Genomic DNA, 25,385 nt, shown 5'->3' with positions numbered 1-25,385 from the left:
GTATTGCCATTTTAATGATGTTAATCCTGCCAATCCATGAGCAGGGTATGTGTTTCTATTTCCGTGTGTCCTCTCTTATTTCTTGGAGCAGGGCTTTATAGTTTTCTTTGTATAGGTTCTTCACGTCTTTGGTCAAGTTGATTCTAAGATATTTGAGTTTGTGTGGCACTAATGTGAATGGGATTGCCTTCTTGACTTCCTTCTCTTCCCTTTTATTATTGGTGTGTAAAAAGGCCATTGATTTCTGTGTGTTAATTTTGTAGCCTGCCACCTTGCTATATGAGTCTATTGTTTCTAGAAGCTGTTTTTGTAGAGTCTTTAGGGTTTTCTAAGTAGAGTATCATGTCATCTGTAAACAATGAGAGCTTGACTTCTTCCTTTCCTATCTGGATTCTTTTGATATCTTTTTCTTGCCTGATCACTATAGCAAGAACTTCCAGTACTATGTTGAAGAGGAGTGGTGAGAGCTCAAGCCTTGTCTTGTACCAGAATTTAGAGGAAAGGCTTTTAGTTTTTTTCCATTGAGGATAATATTTGCCATTGGCTTGTGGTAGATGGCTTCAACTAGATTGAGAAAGGTTCCTTCCATTCCCATCTTGCTGAGAGTTTTGATCAAGAATGGGTGTTGGACCTTATCAAATGCTTTCTCTGCGTCTATTGATATGATCATGTGATTTTTATTTTTCTTCTTGTTGATGTTGTGTATAATGTTGATAGATTTATGGATGTTAAACCATCCTTGCATTCCTGGGATGAAACCTACTTGGTCGTAGTATATGATCTTCTTTTTTTTTTGTTGTTGTTGTCCTGCATTGTTTCCTCATTGCCACACTTGAAGTGTGGTTTTTACTACATATTGTAATGGGTTCATGTTCTTTTTTTTTAATTAATAATTTTTATTTTGAGTAAATGATCTTCTTTTTTTTTTTTTCTTTTTTTTTTTTTTTTTTTTTTGTTTTTTGGGCCACACCCGGCAGTGCTCAGGGGTTACTCCTGGCTGTCTGCTCAGAAATAGCTCCTGGCAGGCACGGGGGACCATATGGGACACCGGGATTCGAACCAACCACCTTTTGGTCCTGGATCGGCTGCTTGCAAGGCAAACGCCGCTGTGCTATCTCTCCGGGCCCGTAAATGATCTTCTTGATGATGCATTGGATCCTATTTGCCAGGATTTTGTTGAAGATCTTTGCATCAGCATTCATCAGGGATATTGGTCTGTAATTTTCTTTTTTGGCAGCATCTCTGTCTGGCTTTGGTATCAAGGTGATGTTGGCTTCATAAAAGCTGTTTGGGAGTGTTCCCATTTTTTTCAATTTTATAGAAGAGCCTGACTAGGATTAATAATAGCTTCTCTTGAAAGATTTGAAAAAATTCATTAGGAAATCCATCTGGGCCTGGGCTTTTCTTTTTGGGCAGATGCTTGATTACAGTTTTAATTTCCTCAGTAGTGATGGGTGTGTTTTAGATATGCTACATCCTCTGAGGACTTCAAGGGAAACTTCTCCTGTGCCTGTCTGCCAGTGTTTCTGAATACCTGAAGGTCTCCTCAGAGGCCTAGGGAGCGCACCCCCAAAAAACTGCATTTTGAAACTGCCCAGTGAGTAAATTCTGGCTGTGGGGGTCACCGTCCAACAAGCTGAGCTCTTTGGCCTTCAGAGGCTCCGCCCTGCTATGCCTTTGTTCACTCTGAGGACTTCTGGGTGAACTTCTAAGGATGTCCAGGGCTGACATGAAAATCTGTGTCCTGGCATCCAGTCTGTTTTGCTTTTTGCCTTACCCAGGCCAAGAGGGGTGCCTGGTGTAGAGCGTGTGCCTAAATATTTGTGTAAAGAACTCAAAATTCCAATGACTTTATACTGCTTGGTGTTTTATGTTATTTCATGTTGTTCCCAGTATGGTGGCAGGATCTGATGAAGCTTGTGTTTCTACATAATGCCCCTGGCTTTTAGGAAGACTGATTTATCACACACAAGTTTGTGCCAGTTCTGGTATTCCATGGAAGCTTTGGAAGGCTGGAGGAAGTCCCGAGGACCCCACTCTTCTGCTTAGAGCTTACAGGTTATTGCCATTTCCCCTTACTAACTCAAGGGATCATAGGAACTTGGGAGTAGAAGGGAGAGGGTGGTGAGGAAATTTCATTATTGTGATCTAGATCGAGTGCCTGAGCCTGTGGTAGCATTTAGAGGCACAGTTTTTGTACATATTGGGAAGGCAACCTGTGTGGCTTTCTGTGGTAGACACTTGATCTTGGTGTAAGCAGCCAACATGAAGTCCATGATGGTGGGGTCGGATGAGCTGTGTATCGTGGGTTCTCATAAGCCAGTGAGTCTCCCCAGCAATCCACTGGGGACTATATTGGGGGCTGCCCCCAAAGCCACAGGTAGGTCACAGCTCTATAGAGGGGTAGCCAGCCTGTGGTGGCCTCAGCTCTTTCCATGCCTTTTTCAGAGCCTAGAGTGGTCTCTGCCCCTCTGATAGCAGCAGTTACTGGATTTTGTTGTCTAGGATGCCAGTAGGAAGGCTCCCTCAAATGGGTCTCAGGACCCATTGCCAGACCTCAGGCTGGAATAGCCTCTTTTTATAGGATAAGCATCCTTAATGTCCTTTATTTTTTTTTTTTTTTGGTTTATGGGCCACACCCTGTGACGCTCAGGGGTTACTCCTGGCTATGCGCTCAGAAGTCGCTCCTGGCTTCTTGGGGGACCATATGGGATGCCAGGGGATCGAACCGCGGTCCGTTCTAGGCTAGCGCAGGCAAGGCAGGCACCTTACCTCCAGCGCCACTGCCCGGCCCCAATGTCCTTTATTTTTAAAACATTATTTTTAGGTCAGAGTGATAGCACAGTGGGTAGGGTGTTTGCTTTGCATGCGGCAGATCTCTGGCATCTCAAATGGTTCCAAGTCTGCCAAGAGTGATTTCTGAGTGCAGAGACAGGAGTAACCCCTGAGCATCTTCAGATGTGACCAAAAACAACCAAACCATACCAAACCAAACCCAAGAAAAACCTCTTTATTTATTTACTGATTTTGGGGCCACAGCCAGCAGTGCTCTGGAGTTACTCTTGTCTCTGTACTCAGGAATCATTCCTAATGGGATCAAGGACCATATGGGATGCTGGGGATCGAATCCAGATCAGCTGCATGCAAGGCAAATGCTTTACCTGATATACTATCTCTTCTGTTCCTATTTCTTTGAAAGTGTTCCATGTGGACCAATCCCCAGAAGGAGGATGAGTGTATATCAGTGCACCAACTAAGATTCAGGCAGTTTTTCCTCCAAATTCCAGGGGCTCAACCCCAGCCTCACATAGAGACTGGGCCCCACTAAAAGGCAGCAGGCATCCCTGAATCTATGGTGGTATGAGGGTGCAGGCAAGTAAGAATGAAGTACACCTCTGGTAAGGCATGACAAGCAGGTCTTGCAGCCAATAAGCAGGTACTCCTGAGGTGGGCAGTCCAGTAGAAGGGGATTCTTTGAGGAGGACCAGAGCCTAAGAAATAAAACACTCCACCTATCAGAGTCTTTCAAATAGTTGTTAACACTTGGGGCAAGGGATATGGCTCGTGGTAGAGCCTTGTTTACTTGATTCCCAGCACTGCAAAATGAAAAATGGAGCCAACTACTTAACCCATTGCAGAGCATAAAACCTTAGAAAAAAGCTCTTAGAAAACACGTTGAAAGAGAAATAAGATTTTTATTAACTTTTGAAGCATTTTCAACCCTAAGGCAAAACATAAAATGTAAGTTCTAGAAAACCAAGTCACCTTGAAGGGCACCCCAGGACTCTCCAGGCCTTTGTGGAGGTTTCCTTTTCCCAGGGGAGTGTGCTAGGCAGGAGGCAGGCAGGCTCCCTCCACAGGAATATGGGAAGCTGAGCAGTAACAGTATAGGCAGGAGGCTTAGAACTTGCCGGCATAGAGGGTGATGAGCCATTTGGGCATGCGGAGGAAGCCAGGCATGTAGGAGGCCAACCAGCCCAGTCTGGACACATGGGACAGCACCGAGCTCACAGATAAGTAGTCTTGAACAGGGCGGCCTGTGATGACAGAAAGACAGCTTCATTTCCACCCTGCACAGCACCCCTTGGCTGATTAGACCTCGAGGGGCTGAGGGAGGATTGAGTAGGGGACAGCCAGGAGTCGAAGACAGGCCATAGCACTCACCATCTACATCCCGGAGGCCATAGCGCCGTGCCAGGTCACAGGACGGCAGTACCTTCCCACTTAGGCTCAGGATATGGGGATCTGCAGGCACACAGATAGATAGACAGACAGACAGACAGATGGATGAGATGGCCCGTGGGTTCAAGGTGACAGGGACTGAGAGGGACAGGGGAGCCCGAGTTGCTGTTTACGATTCTTAGGCAGCTTTCTAGGTCTCTGGCTTTTGACCACACTGCCTAGGTTCCAGTTCCTGAGGCTCCTGAACCCCAGACTGGGCACCCTGGACCTGAGAGTCTCCAGAAGCCAGAGAAAAGAAAGGTGTGTTCCCCACCCCCCTTTTGAGCCCTGGGCCTGACCCCAGGACTCACCAGCTGCCACCCCTGCAACTTTGCCCTTTCTGGTCACCCTGCCCCCCTTCACCTGTTGCCAAAGCCACCACACATTTGCCGCTCACTTCAGTGGTCTCTGCAGCTGAAAAATCCACATTGAACTGAAATACAGGGGCAGAGAAGTCCAGGGTCTATTTCTAGGAGCATAACCTCGCTCTCCGAGCCCTTTTCTGTTCCAGGAGCAGCAAGGCTGCAGGACTCAGTCTGAAGTCCAGATCCTGCAGGCTTGACTGCCCCATGGGGACCCACAGACTTTCCAAAGTGTGAAGATCTGAGAATCCAGACAGACAATCCTGGTGAGTTCAGTGCGGGGGTGGGGGTGGGGGGTGGGGGTGTGTATGTGTCCAGGAGCACTGGCCATGGAGCGGAAGACACTTTATTTCCAGTGTGGGAGCTGGAGTCTGTCTTGGGCTTCTGGGGTTCCCCAAGCCACCCTCAGGTCACTTAGTCCCACCTCCTCCCAGGTGTGTGCGAGTGGCCTGTCCCAGGATGGCCCTGTGCCACCAGTGAGAATGGGGGCCAGGCAGTCCTGGCCCTCGCCCACCTTCTTAAGCAGGGGATCATTGGTCTTGTTTTCTAAATTATCCTTCAGCATTTCTGTCTGTACCAGTCCGGGCCACAGAGACACATAGCTGACCCCATGTTTCCTCAGCTCCTTGGCACAGTCAGCAGCCATCCTGTCGCACTGTGAAGGGACAGGGCATTGGGAGGGTCAAGCCACAGGTATGTCACTTCCTTTCTTGAGGGTGCCCCGCACTTCCCAGGAGTCATTGGTTTTGGTTGTCTTTCCTGGGGCACTGCTTCCTCTGGTCATGTGGGAAAGTGCCAGCTTCCCAGGATGGGACCTTCCGAGGTCTAGGTACAATCATTATCCTGTACACACCCACTACCATGCCACACTTCGGTGCTACTTATGTCCTTACCGCAGCCTTGCCCACGCCGTAAGGAACATTGAAGAAATAATTCAGTCCCCCAACAGAAGAGACGATCACGATGAGCCCCCGACGAGCAGGTACCATCATCCGTGCCCCATAGACAGAGCACAGGTAGTGGCCCCTAGGAGGTGAGAGGGAAGAAGGCATGGACAGTCAGGGTGAGGTAGGCCTCTGCCCTCTAGTGGCAAAAATCAGTGGGAAAAGAACAGAGAGCTGGGGAATCCTGAGGTCCTATCCTGAGAGTGGGGCCTGGATCCAGTTAACCCCTGGCAGGAGAGAATCAGCATTTCCAGAAAATTAGAAGAAAATGGAAAGAAAGGTCTCTGCCTTAATGGCAATAACAACAGTCAAAAGATCTCAGGGAGTAAATGTGAGAGATACACAGGATCTAGGACCAGGTAGACAGCTCAAAGTGGTGGGTTGAAATATATACATATATGTGTATATATACACATATATACATAAACAGATACTTATATATTTGTATATATATTTATAATCTCATGTTATAATGAGATCTAGTACACTCAGGAACATTTAAAACATCTACTTACTTTAATCTATAGATTAATAGTGCCTGCCAATTTGGGTAGTATCTCAGTAAAACTTTTGGAACTGGACTAATTTGCAAGTTAATGAAAGTAATAGTGCGAGAGTAGCTAGGAAAATACAAAAAAAAAAAAAAAAAAAGAAAGAAATAATATTACCCGTGGATGAGGGGTGTCAGCTACCCCTTGCCATCCCATAGTGAAGTGTACAATGACATCACAGTTAAATAACACGGCACTGGTTTAACAATATATGGAGAAGCCAATGGAATGAGACAGCAAACAATATCATAGGAGAAGTCAATGGAATGAGACAGCAACTTAGTATAAGGAGAATTATAAAAGGATAATTTCAAATAAATGGGGAAAGGTGGATCATTCAATAGGCAGGTATCTGGTGGGTGAAAGTGTTGCTACTTCATTTTTGTTTGTTTGATTTGGGGCCACACCTGGCTTTGCTAAGGGCTCACTCCTGACTCTACTCAGGGATTACTCCTGACAGGCTCACGGGACCATAGAGGTGCCAGAGATTGAATCCAAGTAGGCTTCATGCAAGAGAAACACACTATACTCTATACTATTTCAACATGCATCCCACAGAGTAAAGTATTTGGTTACAAAAACAAACACAGGGTCAGGAGAGATAATATAGAGAATAGGGAGCTTCTTTGAACATGGCTGACCTGAGTTTGATCCCTGTTGCCACACATGGTCCCCCAAGCCCTACCAGGAGTGATCTCTGAGTTCAGATACAGAATTAAGCCCTGAGCATTGCCAGGAGGGACCCTAAACAGTTCCCAATTAAAAAATTGAAATTAGAGGCATTGAAGAACTGGTGTAGAAGGCTGAGCTCTTGTTTTGCAAGTTGGGGCACCAGATTCAATCCCCAGCATCCGTTGGTCCTGAGTCTTCTTGAGAATGACCCCTAAGCACAGAGATAGAAGTAGGTCCTGAGTACCACCTATGGCCCTAATACAAAACAAATTAAAAAAAGTAGAACTATCATATAATTCAGCAATTCTACTCTAGGTATATATCCAAAAAAAAATATAAAAACACTAAATCAAAAGGATAGGCACACATAGGTTCACTGAAACACTATGTACAGTAGTCAAGATCTGAAAAAATCCAAGTGTCCAGTGACAGATGAGTGGACAAGGATGTGATATATATATATATACATACATACACAACACATACACACACAATAGACACTATACAGCTCTTAGAATATGTGAAATCTAGTTTTGCTACAAGGATGTAGCAAACGCTCTTGGATGGAAGTAGATAGGATTATGCTAAACAAGACCAGAAGGAAAAATGCAAATACTGGATGATCTCATGCATATGTGAAAAAAAGCTAAGAGAACAGAAATGTCAAACCCATAGACTCTGATCCTAGAACTGTAGCTACTACAGTTGGGAGCAGTGAGCTAAAAGAAAAGAGGGGCCCAGTAAGGCTGACACTTTGGTAGTGAGTGTGGTATGAAAACACTGTATCCCAGGAAACAGAAACATTTCAGTCTTATAAACCAATGCTACCATACCATGGTGAAAAAGAATAAAGAAAAGTCAAGTCTCACAAATTGTAAAGATATATGGGTTAAATCCACCTCCTATCAGAGTGCAAGGCAAGCCTGACTAGGTGGTGAGATATTACCTCATATGGTTGTGGACATGGCCCGGTGAAGTGAGTGGTAGATATAGGGAAAGGGCAACACCCACCTGAGTCCCACGTTATTGATATCATCCCAAATGGAAGCAGGGCAGTTCCAGAATTCCTTTTCAAGGTTGTTCAGGATTGCCTGCAAGATACAGGGTGGGCCACAGATTTGATGATCTGAAAGCAGGAAAGTATGAGAAGGAGGCTAGCTCATGGAGTGGGCATTGGAATACAGGAGAGATGAGGATAGCAGAGCTGGGATTAGAGTTCAAGGCCTACCTGGACCCCGGCATAGGCATTGTTAACCAGCACGTCCAGACGCCCACGCTGTTCTCTATTGACCTGCTCAAACAGGCTTTTCACTTCACTCTCCTGGCTTGAATCACACACCACAGGAATACACCGGCCCCCTCGGGATTGTGCCTGTTGAGGGACAAAATAAATATGACCTAACATTTACCCTGAGAGATGACTGTCCCTGCTTAAGGGAGCTAAACCTGTAGTGGAAGGAACAAGGTAGACAATACTGCCCTCTGGTGTCTTTTGGGGAGTTTCAGGGATGCTTTGTCTAGCAAAATGGATTGGAATCTCATGTAAAATCTAGGTTTATAGGGGCCAGAGAGATAGCATGGAGGTAAGGTGTTTGCCTTTCATGCAGAAGGTTGGTGGTTCGAATCCCGGCATCTCATATGGTCCCCTGAACCTGCCAGGAGCGATTTCTGAGCATAGAGCCAGGAGTAAACCCTGAGCGCTGCCAGGTGTGACCCAAAAACAAACAAACAAACAAAAATCTAGGTTTATCACAGTAGATCTATCATGTGAGACTCCATGAAAGAAATGTGAGGAGGTGTATAAGGCAGTAGGGACTGTGAAATAAAGCTGGCTGACTCCTGGAACTTCATCTGACTGCTTTGTGAATCTCTCCGCTCTCACCCTGCAATCTTCAGACATGTCAGGCCGTAGGGACTGCAGGAGCCAGGTTGGGCTATGAAAGGCCTCACCATTCCCATGCCAACTGTAGGACTTGTTAATTTATATTAAGACAACAAATGGAGCTTGAACCTTGGACTGACTTGAACCCTGGACCCAAAAGAAGATCTCAGCGTTAATGAATGCTAATTGTGACTTGACCCTTTGGTGGATTATCATCATGACAGCCCCCTCGAGCTGGACTGAATTTGTTCTTCCTTTCACTGGAACATCAGTGAACATGGCTCCTGTTCTAAATGGCTTCATATTGCTCTGGTCTATCTACCTGCATTTCTTACTCTGGACTGTACATACCAGACTCCCTAGAGATTCTCCTGCACACATTCCACAAGAGGGGAAGAGTGCCTTCCCAGTAATGAGTTCTCAATCTACAGGCCTTCCCAGAACTAATAATTTATTGTAGACTGCTGCCACTAAACCAGAGAGACCCCTATCTCCCAAGAATGATAAGCCATCTACCATCTCTGCAAACTCAGAGTCTGAAAACGGCTCAACCAAAGATACCCCCGTGCCCCAAGCACCGAGTCAGGTAGACAAGCCAGTGCTGGCAGTCCAAGTCCTGGGCACTGTTAAATGGTTCAATGTCTGGAATGGTTAAGGATTTATCAACAGAAATGACACCAAAGAAGATGTCTTTGTTCACTGGACAGCTATTAAGAGAAACAATCTCAGGAAGTTTCTGAGTAGTGTTGGTGATGGGGAGACTGTGGAGTTAGATGTGGTGAAAGGAGAGAGGGGACCAAAAGCTGCTAATGTATCCAGACCTGGTGGAATGCCAGTGAAAGGTAGCAGATATGCTCCCAATCGACATAAGTTCTGTCAATTCAATCTCCAGCCTCACTCAGCTGGCCTACCACCTATGGTGGTAGAGGCTCTCTCAGGTGAGACAGAAGCAAGTAGTGAAGGGGAAAGAGTTGAAGACTTTGGGCAGCATCCTAAATGCCACCATCTACCATTTTTCTTCTATGAGAGGTACCTTTTGCGAGAACCTTGAACCCCTAACCTGCAGCAGATTATCGAAGAGACTCCCAGCAGCCTAACACAGAAGGTGATGATGGAGAAGATGGAGGATCCAAGACCAGCTGAAGACTAACAAAGAAGCTGCTTTTAGAACTTCCTGTACCGGGTAACCTCCAAAAATCAACATTTTTCTAGGCTGATCTTTTGACTATTTGCATCAGTCATTGTCTTACTACTTAAATTGTGGTTTATCTCTATGTATACTATTGTTTTGTTTTATGCCTTACTGCAAACAGAAAATTTTGTATCTAATTTTAATATTTGTTTGCACAATTCTGGGGAAATGCATGTTAGAGTTTTGAAAGTTCTCAGATATCCTGGTGAATGTTTCCCAATTGCTATGTTATATTGTGTATCTTATGTAATAATTTATACACATATCTCTGTTGTATCCCTGTCATAGACTTATCAATAATGCTTCTGTAGTAAAACAAAAAAGGTGAAGAATGTGTATTCCCTCCCCCAACTTATTTATCCCACCTGAATGATCAGGACTGCCCACATCTGGAATGGGTGGGTAGAGGAGTCTGCATCGGGGGAGAGAGGGGATAAGGAGGAGAGTTAGAGACAGAAGTGTGAGAGAGGCTAATGGCAGAAGTGAGGATAGGCAGAAATAGCCCCCCCAAAAAGTTAATGCAATATATTTTAAGATACGAGAAATGAAAACTTATCTAAGTTAAATGATCATGGGCATGGTATTATTTTGTATTAAATGATTTTAATTTATTTAAATAGATTGACTCTTATAGCAATCAATAATAACAAATGGACTTTTTACTTTAATTTAAATTTTGTTTGCTTTGCTTTTGGGCCACATTCAGCAATGCTCAGGCATTATTCATGGCTTTGCACTCAGGAATTACTCCTGGTGGTGCTCAAGGGACTATATTATGCTGAGGATTAAACCCGGCAGACTGAGATTGAACCCCGGTGGACTGCATGCAAGTACCCATTGTACTATCATTGTACTATCACCCCAGCCCTACAATAGACTTTTATTGATTTATTTTCTATTAATTGCATATACACATTCTCTTGCTTCATTTTGAAGCAAGCAATATGAAATAAATTTGGCTTGTTACTGCTAAAGGGGCAGGCTGGAGGCAAGGGGAGGGAAACTGAGGACATTTGTGGAGGGAAGATCACACTGGTGGTGGAATTGATGATGACATACTGTATCCCTGAAACAATTGTATTATGAGTAACTTTGTAAATCACAATATTTTAATAAACAACATTTAAAAAATCTACATTTACTAAAGTAATTTACTATGTGCTGGGTAGTTCCTTAGCATATGGTAGACCTCTTGAGAAATTACTGTCTTCTTCCCTATCCTTGGTTATTTCCAACTGGTATTTACTTATTTATTTTTGATTTGTTTTTGGATCATACCCAGTGATACTCCAGTATTACTCCTGTTTCTGCACTCAGGAATTACTCCTGGTGGTGCTCAGGGGATCATTTGGGACGCAGGTAATCAAACTCAGGTCTGCCACATGAAAGGCAAGCACTCCACCCTGGATATCACTTATCACCACCACTATCTAATTTCGTCAGTAGACCAATGAGAAGCCTTCCCTCAGCGTGGATGGCTGACCAAAATTTCTGATAGTGAAAGGTGATATTTCTCATCAGGCTGATGCAAATCAAAACTATAAGGAGGTACCATCTCACACCACAGAGACTGGACACATCACAAAGAACAAAAACAATCAGTGCTGGTAAGGATGTGGAAAAAAAGGAACTTTTATTCACTGCTGGTGGGAATGCTGTCTAGCCCTGCCTTTATGGAAAACAATATGGAGATTCCTCAAAACACTGGAAATTGGGGCCTGAGAGATAGCATGGAGGTCAGGCATTTGCCTTGCATGCAGAAGGATAGTTGTTCAAATCCTGGCATCCCATATGGTTCCCTGAGCCTGCTAGGAGTGATCCCTGAGTGCTGCTGGGTGTGACCCAAAAAACCAAAAACAAAACAAAAAAAAAAAAAAAAACACAAAACACCCTGGAAATTGAACTCCCATATGATCCAGCTATTCCACTTCTAGGGATATACCCTAGGAACACAAAAGTACAATACAAAACTCCCTTCCTCACACCTATATTCATTGCAGCACTATTTACAATAGCCAGACTCTGGAAACAACCTAGATGCCCTTCAACAGATGAATGGCTAAAGAAACTATGGTACATATACACAATGGAATATTATGCAGCCTTCAGGAAAGATGAAGTCATGACATTTTCCTATACATGAATGTACATGGAATCTATTATGCTGAGTGAAATAAGTCAGAGGGAGAGAGATAGAATAGTCTCACTTGGGGCTGGAGAGATAGCACAGTGGTAAGGCATTTGCCTTAGATACAGAAGGATGGTGGTTAGAATCCAGGCATTCGGTCCCGGAGATATAGCACAGCGGTGTTTGCCTTGCAAGCAGCCGATCCAGGACCAAAGGTGGTTGGTTCGAATCCCGGTGTCCCATATGGTCCCCCGTGCCTGCCAGGAGCTATTTCTGAGCAGACAGCCAGGAGTAACCCCTGAGCAACGCTGGGTGTGGCCCAAAAACCAAAAAAAAAAAAAAAAAAAAAAAAGAATCTGTGGGGAGCCTAGCTGATAAACCTAGAACATAAAGACACCTCAGTAATTCCTAATCTGGTCACCCACGTGACCAAAGGCGCCCATGCCTTGAGGACAAAGGAAATAGACAAATAAAGTAATTCAGAGCAGCCCAATATATCCAGCCAGAAAGAAAAATATAGAGCAACCTGCCTTTGTGTTAGCAAAACGTTATTAAGATTATAGCTGATGTTCTATTTATACTTGTTGAGTATAATTTATAGAACTCTGTTTGAATCTTATGCCTTTTAGTAAAACGTGCTCAGGTCTACCTCTTTGCCCCTCCCTATTACCTGCCCCAGTTTATGCTAATGAATGCTTGTAACTGTGATTGGTGGAAAACTGGTAACACCTCTGACGTGTTTCAGCCCTTAAAAGCTGATCCCCCAACAATAAACTTCCCTTTTTGAACAGCATGCGTTGTCTTGAAGGCTTCTCTTACTAATTTCTCTAGTTCTTCTTTACAGGTCGGTTCTGCTCGAGTGAACCCACTAATAACTAGCAACCTTCATTTCCACACCCCCGAGGGTCGGGGGTCTCCCACGAAAGTTGCAGGTGGCGCCCACGTGGAAGCTCGAGTTACAGAATACGACCGGGTGGCAGAGTGCGACAAGTCCGGAGCTGAATTACGTCAGGTAAAGTAAATTAAAGCAACGTAATTTAGTAGTCTAATGCCTAGGTGAAAAACCGCCACCCCATTACAGTCCCAGAATAAAAATGGGGACCAGTCTAAGCAAAGGAGCAAAATTTATTAAAGGTATACAAGAAGTACTTAGAAGTAGAAATACAGTAATTGAAGAGAAAGACTTGTTGAAATTTTTAATGTTTGTTAATAAAATTTGTCCTTGGTTTGCTATTACTTGCCCAAAAATAGTTTCCAGTACTTGGGATCTAGTCGGGGCAGAACTCACTAATCATTTTAACACACATGGCAGTGAGTCCGAGAAAGAGATTATACAACAATATTGGGATCTCCTCAAAAGCATCATAGTAAAATCTGCTTTTGACCCTAAGAGCTTGCAAATTGTGAAAGATGCCCAGGAGCATTTGAAGCACGTCTCCAGACAATGCTCTCACCCCAGGTCCCACTCCAGCTCATTTTTACATATTGATTCCCTTTCTCCCCCCAGGAGCCTTCTTCTCTTATGCAAAAAACTCTTTATCCCTCTCTGCAAGCGGCAGCCTCAGAGCCCCCTGAGAAAAAGCAGGACTCGGAGGAAGAAACTGAGTTGCAGGATAAAACTGATCCCTACCATGGGAATGCAACCTCTCTTCCCTCACAGCCTCCCCTGTATGATTTGCCCGCGCCAATAAAAATGCCTCTTCCAGAACCCGATAATCCTTTATTGATAGAGATTTGACAGCTCAGACAGCAAATTGCCCAGCTTCAAGCTACAGATCCATCATCTCCACATTTTTTGTTCCCCGTCCATGGCCCGGACGGGGAGGACTGGGAGGAGGAGGGTGAACTCCCCTCTTTACCCCTCGGCAAACCCCGCACGAGGGTGCAGGCCAGGCAAGAAGCAGCCGCAGCTGCTGCTGCTGCCACTTCAGCAGCTCCAATTCCAGCTGCCAGAGCCTTCCAACCCCCAGCCCAGCCCGACAATGGCTCCCTGAATCATAGTCCCAATCAAGCAGACATCCCTGAAGTCCCCATTCGCCCGCTTTTAACCCTTACTATCTCGGGTAAACAATTCACAGGCCTCCTAGATACTGGTGCAGACACCACGTGCTATTCTCCCCTAGATTCGCCTCCTAACTGGCCCACTGCTCCCACCTTTAACAATGTTTCAGGTATAACTGGCTCCGTCAAAAGAATTCTTGTCAGTGCTAACAAACTAGCTTGGCAGGATGAGAATGGTAACACAGGTTTTGTCCGTCCTTGCATTATCCCCGACTTACCCATTAATCTTTGGGGTCGGGACATTATAAAACAAATAGGTGTTTATGTTATAAAGTGTAAAAATCCTGTTGTATTACAGCAAATGTTACAACAGGGCTACACACCCTCCAAAGGCCTGGGCAAACATTTACAAGGTATCACTCAACCCATTACCCTTTCGCAAAAATTAGATAGGGCTGGATTAGGTTTTTCGCCCCCTGCTCAAAATTTTCAGTAGAAGTCACTGCCTCTCCTGCACCCCCGGCAGATAAAATAACTTGGCTTGATGATAAACCTGTCTGGGTTGGGCAGTGGCCCCTAACCAAAGAAAAATTGGCTGCGGCTCAGCAACTTGTGCAGGAGCAACTTAATGCTGGCCACATAGAATCTTCCACCTCCCCGTGGAACACCCCTATCTTTGTTATTAGAAAAAAAATCAGGCAAATGGAGACTTTTACATGATCTTAGAGAAATTAATAAAACCATGGTGCCTATGGGGGCTACCCAGCCTGGACTTCCTTGCCCCTCAGCTGTACCCAAAGGAAGCTATAAAATTGTTTTGGATCTCAAAGACTGTTTTTTTCCATCCCCCTGCACCCCGAAGACTGTAAGCGTTTTGCCTTTTCGGTACCTCTAACTAATTGTGTGGGCCCCAACCCTAGATACCAGTGGAAGGTCCTCCCCCAAGGCATGACTAACAGCCCCACGCTCTGTCAAAAATATGTAGCATCCATTATAGACCCGTTTCGAATCCTTTACCCCTCTGTTTATATCATTCATTTTATGGATGATATTCTGTTAGCTTGTGCTGATGATTCACTTGTCCTACACACTGCAAAAGAACTCGTTTTTGCTCTGCAACATCGCGGATTTAAAATTTCTGAGGACAAGGTCCAAATTCACCCCCCCCCCCAACTTTTTCTTGGATTTGAACTGCTTCCCAATTAGGTTCGCACCCAGAAAGTACAACTTCATACCCACCACCTAAAAACCCTTAATGATTTCCAACGCCTCTTAGGTGACATCACATGGCTGAGACCTTACCTACAGGTCTCCACGGGTGACCTGAAGCCACTTTTTGACATCGTTCAGGACGATTCTCATCCCACCAGCTCGCGCCAACTTACCCCTGAGGCTTCCAAAGCCCTTGCCATTGTTAACACCGCCATTCAAAATCAGTTTATTACTTATTATGAGCCCTCTCACCCCCTTTTCCTCATTATTTGCCCTACTGCCATTGCACCCACAGCTGTTTTGTGGCAGTTCGCCCCACTTTACTGGATCCATTTGCCTTCCTCCCCTGATAAAGTTTTAGCCACCTACCCCCACCTAGTGGTGCGGCTTTTGATGGAAGGCTGCACAGCCTCTCTGAAACTTTTTGGCCGCCAACCCACCAAGGCGATTATTCCCTATACGAAATCTGAATTGCAATGGCTTATGGAAAATCAACAAGATTGGGTTATTTTTGTGACAGGTTTTTCAGGAACTCTAGATAATCACTATCCACCTAATAAATTGCTTCAATTTTTGCGCCTTCACCCAGTAGTTTTTCCTAAACTTACTAAATTTCAACCTATTTCTAATGCCTCACTAGTTTTCACAGACGGCAGTTCTAACAGCATGGCCGCATTCAAGGTCAATGGCATCATTCACCAGGTCCCCACCCAGTACACTTCGGCCCAGCTTGTAAAAACTTGCTGCTGTCCTCAGGGTTTTTCAGCTTGTCCCAGAGCCCTTTAACTTGTACACTGATAGCTGCTATATTGCAGCCTCCCTTCCCCTGTTGGAAACAGTTCCTTATATAAAGCCTTCCACCCCTGCAACTGTTCTTTTTTCTAAAATTCAAGAACTCCTTTTGCTGCGCACCAATCCATTTTTTGTTGCCCACATTAGAGCTCACACTGGCCTCCCTGGCCCTTTGGCTGAGGGCAATGACTCAGTTGACCAGGCTACCCGTCTTTTACCTGTCTTTAATCAGCCTGACTCTTTACAGTTGGCGCAACAAGCCCATAAGCTACACCACCTTAATGCGCAAACGCTTAGGTTAAAATATTCTGTCACCCAGGAACAGGCTCGAGAAATTGTTAAGTCATGTAAAGCTTGCCTTTCCCTCTTGCCTGAACCTCACACCGGAGTTAATCCTCGTGGCCTTACACCTGGAGAACTCTGGCAAATGGATGTTACTCATTATTCTGCCTTTGGCAATCTTAAGTATATTCATGTTACAGTAGATACGTATAGTGGTTTTATTTGTGCCTCTCTCCAAACAGGAGAAGCCACCAAAGATGTCATTGCTCATCTTTTACATTGCTTTACTATTGTTCCTGTCCCTACGGTCATTAAGACTGATAACGGTCCAGGATATATTAGTTCCAAATTCAAGGATTTTTGTGCAAAATTTGGTATCACCCTTAAAACAGGAATTCCCCTAAACCCTCAAGGCCAAGGCATTGTTGAAAGAGCTAATCAAACTTTGAAAAATACACTTTTTAAACTCACTTCAGAAAGTAAGAATTTATACTCTCGCAAAGGCAAACACCGCCTGCTTTTGAATCATGCACTCTTCGTGCTCAATTTTCTCTCCTTGGACTCCAGCGGCCGTTCAGCGGCTGATCGACTCTGGCACCCCTCCACTCATGAGAATTTTCAGCAATGGCTTGGCCCACACCCTGTTCTCATATGGGGCAAAGGTCACGCCTGTGTTCACAACCCAACCACCTCTGAAACGCGCTGGCTTCCAGATAGGCTGGTCAAACTCCATAACCCTCCCAGGGGTAACGCCCCTGAGGATTTTTCTGTTTCCCTTTCAGGTGCCGCTCCTGACAACACTTCCCCAAGGACACCACTGGCTGACAATCCTTGCCGCAGCACCTCAAAAACTCTCCCTCTCCGCGCTCCTCTTGACTCTCCCTTGCAAGACGATGACAACACCTCTGGTTCCTTCCCCTCCCCTTTTGACTTTTAGTTCCACAATGGTGCCGGAGACATAGCCAACTCCCCTCCCACCCATCCCACCCCACTCCACCCCCTGACCCATCCTTAAGTAGCCCTTTGTGCCCTCGCCATGGGTGCTGAGGAAGAGTGAGCCACCCCCAATCAACTTTTGCCACGACCTGGCCCGTTCACCCATTCCCCAGGACACACTGGCGATAACCACCTTGACGAGAGAGCCAGCATCCCCCGCTGTGACCTGCCTACCTTTAGAGAATTTTTTTTCACTGTCCCCTTTATGCTTGTCCCGGACACCACCGTGATCGCACTTCATTCCAAGTGCGGCAATCGCTCAAGTATTTTTTGTTTGAAAATTTTGGAGTTGTGCAACCACCGCCAACACGAATTGGATTACAGTGTCTCATAAAATTGGATCCTACAAAGAACCTTGGGCATCCGGCGATCTTCTGGCATCTGTGAATATCAGCTCAACCTCTCCCATGCCCCGAGCTCTTCAGAACTCTGCCTGCTTCCCACCCTTCCAGCCCATGCTGTCCTCCGGACCCCCCTCCTCTTCTCAGCTCATCCTTGTCATGATCAACGCCTCCGCCCAGACGCCTTCGGTACCTGCTATTCACCCACCTCACCGTCCTAAATTGCTGCCTTGAACTGCCTCACTTCACCAACGACACCAACCTTCTGCGATGCGGTATGAAGCTTCAACATGGCTTAACTTTAAAACTAGTGGTGGAACTTGAACTTTGCCCCTTGGTACCCAATATGATTCCCCCTATTGAAAATTGTAATCAAATTCTTGTCGTTGATTTCTCCTTTCAGTTCATAATTGCCCCCAATTTAACGTTTTTTGCCTGTTTCACTGGTTTATCTCCCCCATTGTTTTACATTTGTTTCTTTAGTCCTAGGACTACTGTGTTTTGGTTGTTTTAATGCCTAAATTGACTGTTAGATCAAAAATTGCCTTATTACCTCTTAAATATAACCTTGTGTCTCTCCCGCTGCAGTATAAAAACAAACATTACCTCCACCCCAGCCTTATTGAGAGGCCTGGGTGTTACTGGTGTGAGCACAAAAATTTATTCATTGGTTCATACTCTAGAATCTGTTAATGCCTTATAACTGTTGTTAAAAATGTTTACAAACTTAATAGAAGTTTACACTACTTAACTGTTGAATCCCTAGCAGTATTAGAGCAGAAAAACTGCCGTGGTTTAAATTTGACATCTTTTTTTTTGAGGGAGGGGGAAATTTGTGTTATCCTTAGAGTAAAATGTTGCTTTTTAAAATAAACTTGGCTTAGTTAGAGATAGCATTAAACTTGTGGAAGAAAGTCTAGAGGATAGAAATAGACAGAGGGATTAAGATGAGTCCTGATATAAAAATTGGTCCTCTACCTCATCCTGGCTGTCTAAGCTGCTGCCTAATTCGGTCCTTTTATTGGCTTTTTGCTATTTTTTCCTTTGGCCCCAAGGCATTCTGTCGCCTCACAAGTTTGTTATAAATCCGGTTACTAAGATTGCCCTAATGTTCAGTATAGGTCCAATATCAGTGGCTCTCTTAAATGCATCCCGAAGGACTTGAAGCCATGGATATACCTCTGAGCTTTAAGGAGTTTTGAGTATCTGGCTAAACGCCCCTGCTTGCTCTGCTGTGGAGATGCCCATGACGGGGATAGTTTGGTGCCAGTGTCTGGGTGCAAACATGGCATTCCTAATATTTTGCGCGCAAAAACTTTTAATTTGGTCTCTTGTTGCCATGTCCAGAACTGGAAGCCCACCAAATAACCTAAGACAGGCCACTCCACCCATTTTGCTCTTCTTCTTTTATTATTACAGTAAAGGGGGAACTGTGGGGAGCCTAGCTGATAAACCTAGAACATAAAGACACCTCAGTAATTCCTAATCTGGTCACCCACGTGACCAAAGGCGCCCATGCCTTGAGGACAAAGGAAATAGACAAATAAAGTAATTCAGAGCAGCCCAATATATCCAGCCAGAAAGAAAAATATAGAGCAACCTGCCTTTGTGTTAGCAAAACGTTATTAAGATTATAGCTGATGTTCTATTTATACTTGTTGAGTATAATTTATAGAACTCTGTTTGAATCTTATGCCTTTTAGTAAAACGTGCTCAGGTCTACCTCTTTGCCCCTCCCTATTACCTGCCCCAGTTTATGCTAATGAATGCTTGTAACTGTGATTGGTGGAAAACTGGTAACACCTCTGACGTGTTTCAGCCCTTAAAAGCTGATCCCCCAACAATAAACTTCCCTTTTTGAACAGCATGCGTTGTCTTGAAGGCTTCTCTTACTAATTTCTCTAGTTCTTCTTTACAGGTCGGTTCTGCTCGAGTGAACCCACTAATAACTAGCAACCTTCATTTCCACACCCCCGAGGGTCGGGGGTCTCCCACGAAAGTTGCAAGAATCCAGGCATTCCATATGGTCCCCTGAGCCTGCCAGGAGCGATTTCTGAGCATAACCAAAAAAAAAAAAAAAGTCTCACTCATCTATGGGTTTTAAGAAAAATTAGACATTACTTTATTACAGAGACAATAGAGTTAAGGGCTAAAGGGCTGGAAAGACCAGCTCAAATTTGAAGCTCACCACAAAGAGTGGTGAACTCTGTTAGGGAAATAACTACACTAACAACTAGCATGACAATGTTAAAGAATGAGAGAAGTAGAATGCCTGTCATGAATACAGGCAGGGACGGGGGATGAGGGGGTATTGGTGGTGGGAATGTTGCACTGGTGAAGGGGGGTATTCTGTTTATGACTGAAACCCAACTACAAACATGCTTGTAATCATGGTGCTTAAATAAAGATTTTAAAAAAAAAATAAAAAGGCCCACTGAGAAGTCTTCCCTCAGTGTGGATGGCTGACTAAGATTTCTGTTAGTGAAGCTGATATTCTGCATTATTAGTAACAAACATTTAATTGACCTAAATATGAGTCTCCCTTCTGCTGTATTAAGTGTATAAATAGTTGAGTCTTTTACTTCCTAACATAAGGATTTTTATAGGCAAACATGGCCTTGTTTAAATTTCTCTTTACCTGGAAAACTCAGCACCAAAAAGACACTTAAAAACAACTATTTCCTCTTTGTCTTTTAAATGTTCTGCTTTTGGGACATCTACTTGTTAACTAATTTTTACCTCAGAATTAACATCAAAAAGGTTTGGCCAGGATGTAGCATTGGGCTACTGAACCTTTACCAGGTATAAAAGCTGCATCCCTAGGGGCCGGAGAGATAGCACAGTGGTAGGGCATTCGCCTTGCATGCAGATGGACGGTGGTTTGAGTCCTGGCATCCCATATGGTCCCTGAGAGTGCCGGGGGCGATTTCTGAGCTTTGAGCAAGAAATAGCCCCTGAGCACTGCTGGATGTGACCTAAAAACAAACAAACAAACAAAAAATCTGCATCCCATTTAGATATAGCTTGTCTCCTTCATTTTCCAATTATATAAAAAAACCTCTCCCCTCAGAAATAGGAAATCTGATAGGGAAACTCCCTATCAGTCCCTTGCTAAATCCCCTAATTTACTGTATTTTCCGGCGCATAAGAGGACTTTTGAAACAAAAAAAAGTCAACCGAAAATTGGGGGTCGTCTTATACGCTGAGTATATCCTGAAAAATGTTTCAATATGCCGCTAAATGAAAATTGTCTGAATAGTGCTACAAAATGAATTTTCTGACTCGATTCTGCACCAATCACTGCAAGGCTGCTCGACCGCCTCTCTAACTCAGCCAATCCAAGCAGGCTTTTGATGCATGCAAATTAGACAATGTTCTGGACCCGAATCTACACTGTCAAAAGCCTGCTCAGATTGGCCAGAGTCAGAGAGGAAGTCTATTACAGTATAACCTTTGAACCTTTGCTTGTTGTGATTGGCTCACTGTGGTACATACAGTTGCAGAACAGGAACGTTCTGTCTGATACAGCAAATATAGGCCTAAACCTATGTTTTAACTGCAAAATTAGGGGTCGCCTTATATGCCAGGTCGTCTTATACGTCGGAAAATACGGTATATCTGAGACTAGCCAAACAGGAACTGCTTTGAGGTGTTAAAATTAACCTTCTCCTTTTTAACTCTGGACTTACTTAAAATATATCTATTCATCAAGGTCTGTGCACCACCCTAAGCCAGATGAATTGTTTTGTAAATCAAACAATGTATACTGATGATGCTTCTGTTAACTAGAAAGACATTTGTACTTTGCAAATATGAGCATATGAGCATTCTTTTCACACCATAAAAAAATTGACTGGGGGGCCGGTCGGTGGTGCTAGAGGTAAGGTGCCTGCCTTGCCTGTGCTAGCCTTGAACGAACCGCGGTTCGACCCCCGGCGTCCCATAAGGTCCCCCAAGCCAGGAGCAACTTCTGAGCGCATAGCCAGGAGTAACCCCTGAGCGTTACCAGGTGTGGCCCAAAAACCAAAAAAAAAAAAAAAAAAAAAAAAAAAAGAAGACTGGAAAAATGCCTCATTTATACCCCTGATTCTTTATTAAATATCAGAATGATGTTCTCCTACCTATCCTTATGGGGTCCTTCATTTTCTTCATATTTCACCATTCCTCATCACTCTCCTCAAGAGAACTCAAAGAAGCTCTCTAATGCAACCGGATCATAGCTAGCTCTGGCAAATACTTTGGTATTATTGCTCCAGCTCCTAGTGTGCCTTTCTTTCACCATTCATAATACCCCTGCACAATAGGAACCTTTCAACTTATTCTACTAACAATCTTTTCTGGTAATTGAGAAATCAGGTCTGATCTAATTCTACTTCCTGTTCTGCCCCATCCTTTACAAATGTGTGCCAATTTCCTAACCTTAAAGCAGCGCTTCTCAATTATTTTCTGTCATGCCCCAAAAGGAAGAAAACATTTTTTACGCCCCCTCGCGTGACTGTAAATAGTATCTTTATTAAAAAAAAAAACTTTAACCTGCAAAAGAAAAATATATAAAATAATTTGAGCTGATTTTTTAATCAGAGGTGGTGTCTGGATTAATGGCTACAATGATCACGTTTTGCAATGCATAGCTTTTCGAAGAGGGGTTTGAAGTAGGACACAGCAACTCTCAGCTCCAGAGACATACAGAGACATAAACACGGGGCTTAGCTTGTTATGACAGTGTTTGATGAGGTCAAATGCGCCTCCCTTTACAGAACCTCTCTATTTGAAAAGCACTGCCTTAGAGGGAGAGAGTAAACTTTCCCTCTTCTGACCTTGTTTCCTAACTACACACCCAGTCTTTCTGCTCAAATAAATTCTTTCATACTGCAGCTGGTCTGAAGACATACATACAAAACTATTCAAGATCTTCTAATTAGAGTTATCATTTCTTAGGAGAAAAAAAGCTCAAATTCTTGACTAGGGGCTTCCTTCTCTGCATCTTTCAGGTTTTTCACCTCTACCTCTCATGTGTTTTTTTTTGGGGGGGGGAATAGGGGGGGCCACACACAGTAGTGCTTAGGGCTTACACCTGGCTCTGTGAACAGGGATCACTCCTGACAGTCTCGGGGAACTATACTCATGCCAGAGATAGAATCTGGGTTGGCAATAAGCAAGGCAAATACCTAAAATTCTGTATTTCAGCCCTCTCCTGTATTTTTATGCTCTGATGTTACTTCTTGCAATAATCAGTCTTTGCTCTTGTTCCTCTGATCATTTAGCTTCCATTGCTGAATTGTTTTTCCTTTCTTTTTTAAATCTTAGTTTTTTGGTGGCCCCAAAACAAACAAACAAACAAAAAGAAAATGGAAAAAGGTTTGATAAGAAATAAATATCGGGGCCCGGAGAGATAGCACAGCGGCCGATCCAGGACCTAAGGTGGTTGGTTCGAATCCCAGTGTCCAATATGGTCCCCCGTGCCTGCCAGGAGCTATTTCTGAGCAGACAGCCAGGAGTAACCCCTGAGCATTGCCGGGTGTGGCCCAAAAACCAAAAAAAAAAAAAAAAAAAAAAATAAATAAATAAATATATCAGGGAACAACAGGATGAGCTCAAGAGGAACAATATAAGAATCATTGGAGTCCCTGGGGAGCAGAAGTGCAAAGGTGATGAAGAAACACTAATTGAAAAAATAATGGATAAGAATTCCTAAGAGTTGAGGAGTACAGGCACTGGAATCAAAGAGGCATGAAGGGTGCTAGGGAAAATTGACCCAACTAGAAACATTCTGAGACAGATTATAATAAAAAAGATAGAGAGTAAATATTGAAAGCAGCAATATCAAAATAGGAATGTACACAAAAAGGAACTATAAAGTTCACAGCAAATCTATCAAATGAGACTATATGAGCCAAGAATATGAAGAACAGAAAACTTAAATGAATACTTCATCAAGAACACTCTGTCCAGCTAAATTATCATTCAGATTTGAAAGAACAATGGAGCATCAGTTGAGAGAATTTAGTTTTTTTTTTTTGGGGGGGGGGTCACCCATTTGAAGCTTAGGGATTACTCCTGGCTATGTGCTCAGAAATCCCCCTGGCTTGGGGGGACCTCATATGGGATGCTGTCGTAAGCTAGCGCTTGCAAGTCAGACACCTTACCTCTAGAGCCACCTCTCGGGCCCAGGCTAGATTGTGTGTGTGTGTGTGTGTGTGTGTGTGTGTGTGTGTTTTAATTAAGAGTTAAAGGCCTTTCTTTAAAAGACAAGACAAACTTCACAGCACATGGCACTGAGTATGGCTTCATTCATGGTGCTTATGGTTGCCGTCTACTACATTAAGAAAGGTTTGTTTACTCTTACTTTAAGAGATGTTAATATTTTTTCAATAATGATCTTTCCTCCCTCCCTTCCTTCCTTCCCTCTCTTTTTTAATAGCGTTCAAGCGTCTTCCCTAGAGGAGATGAAAGAACCCAAGTCCTAACCCTGTTGTCCCCACACAAAGGTGGTCTCAGAGATCTCCCTAGGTGGTCACAGTTGATGGGCTCCAAAGGAGTTCCTTGTGGGACTCACTGACTCCACTGTGAGTGGACATTACCTTATGTGGGAGACTGGAATTTAAAGGGCCCACACTCACCTCCTGCGCGGCAGCTTGCAGCGTGTCCTGGTTGCGACCTGTGATATAAACTGTGGCACCCGCTTCGCAGAGCTGCAGGGCGATGCCGCGGCCAATGCCCCGGGACGCGCCCGTCACCACACACACTTGGCCCTTCATGATTGTCGCCATGGCTTGTGAGTCTGCTGGGGGCAAAGATCTGCTGTGCTCTTCTGCTCCCGGTCCCAACCCTGCCCCTCCCTGTATGACCATATCCTAGGGTGCCCCACTCCCATCCCAGAGCCCAGAGTCCAATGTGACTGGCCTCTCCAAAGCAAAAACCAGGGAGGCCTATATGGAGGGGTTACCCCTAATGGCGATTACAGCCTAGGATGTAATTCTCTCTACTTTTTTGGGGGGACGCCCATACCCGGCGGTGCTCAGGGGTTACTGCTCAGGGCATCAAAATGGGATGTTGAGGATCGAATCCAATAGGTTGTGTGCAAGGCAAGCGCCCTACCCACTGTGCTATTGCTTTTGCACCCCTTGGAATTCTCTTCTGAGGATCACACCCGGAGATGCTCAGGGGTGATCTCTGGCCCTACTGTCAGAGCTTACTCCAGACGGTGCTCTGCTCGGGAAGCCAGGAGTCGAACCCGGATCGACTGCCTGCAAGGCAAGCAAGCGCCTACCTGCAGTACTGTCTCAATCGCTCTTAATTCTAGGCGAGGGCACACGTTAGGAGAGCGACCAGGGAGGGGGTGATGGTCCTGGGCCAGGCTGTCAGTCTGTTGCGGGGAAGAGAAAGAAGCGGCTGTCAGCTGCAACCCTCAGAGAAGAGATCCTTCAGGGGTTCGGGGTTCCACCCTCAGCTTCCCGCCCACGTGCTGGAAGGAGACACCCGGAGACCAGGGGCTGCAGGACTTAAGTCTTAGCGCTTGGCCCAGGTCGGCTCAATTTGGGTGGCTGCAGGAGTGCTGAGCTTGCGATCCGGGGGGGTGGGGGGTGTTCCGACTCCGAAGTCGCGCTCCTTACCTGCCACCAGGGCCGCTGAGTCCGTCCAGTTCTCGAAACCGAGACTGAAGGCCGGGCCGTGGAGGCGGGATGAGAAGACGAGTGGGTCAGAGAGCAAGGTGGAACAGGTCGGTGCAAGTCCGTGCTAGCCGGGGGCCGCGGTCGCTGCGGAGGGGGCGTGGCCGGCGCGGAATGGGCGTGGCCTGATCGGGTCCTC

At 44.8% G+C, this 25,385-nt stretch overlaps 1 protein-coding gene across 3 annotated transcripts; it reads right to left on the bottom strand.

The window, feature by feature from the left end:
- Window positions 1-3,675: 3,675 nt before the first annotated feature.
- DHRS1 (dehydrogenase/reductase 1) lies at window positions 3,676-25,329 on the bottom strand. Of its 3 annotated transcripts, XM_049768209.1 has the most exons (10): window positions 25,190-25,329; window positions 24,847-24,942; window positions 24,197-24,360; window positions 7,979-8,122; window positions 7,762-7,841; window positions 5,477-5,609; window positions 5,098-5,238; window positions 4,585-4,654; window positions 4,165-4,245; window positions 3,676-4,037 (listed from the first exon to the last, which is right to left on the bottom strand). In XM_049768209.1, the coding sequence occupies exons 3-10, from the start codon at window positions 24,344-24,346 to the stop codon at window positions 3,901-3,903; spliced, it is 936 nt and encodes a 311-aa protein (XP_049624166.1). In that variant the 5' UTR covers window positions 24,347-24,360; window positions 24,847-24,942; window positions 25,190-25,329; the 3' UTR covers window positions 3,676-3,900. The 3 variants fall into 3 exon arrangements, with proteins under 3 accessions (XP_049624166.1, XP_049624164.1, XP_049624165.1); XM_049768207.1 differs by lacking the exon at window positions 24,847-24,942 and having other exon boundaries at window positions 25,190-25,323; XM_049768208.1 differs by lacking the exon at window positions 24,847-24,942 and having other exon boundaries at window positions 24,197-24,357; window positions 25,190-25,323.
- Window positions 25,330-25,385: the final 56 nt, after the last annotated feature.

The sequence above is a fragment of the Suncus etruscus genome, chromosome 2 (assembly GCF_024139225.1).
Source record: "Suncus etruscus isolate mSunEtr1 chromosome 2, mSunEtr1.pri.cur, whole genome shotgun sequence".
In the NCBI taxonomy this organism is placed as follows: Eukaryota; Metazoa; Chordata; class Mammalia; order Eulipotyphla; family Soricidae; genus Suncus; species Suncus etruscus.
Note: the sequence above shows the minus strand (reverse complement) of the source record. Positions and strands in the feature narration are given on the sequence as shown.

What these genes read in the sequence shown, in the direction of transcription:
- DHRS1 (XM_049768209.1), bottom strand. Translation starts at nt 24,346, where the DNA reads ATGGCGACAATCATGAAGGGCCAAGTGTGTGTGGTGACGGGCGCGTCC. An exon ending in ACGGCGTGGGCAAGGCTGCG is followed by an intron (nt 5,239 to 5,476) that starts GTAAGGACATAA and finishes GTCCCTTCACAG; the next exon opens with TGCGACAGGATGGCTGCTGA. An exon ending in ATGATCCCCTGCTTAAGAAG is followed by an intron (nt 4,655 to 5,097) that starts GTGGGCGAGGGC and finishes CCTGTATTTCAG; the next exon opens with TTCAATGTGGATTTTTCAGC.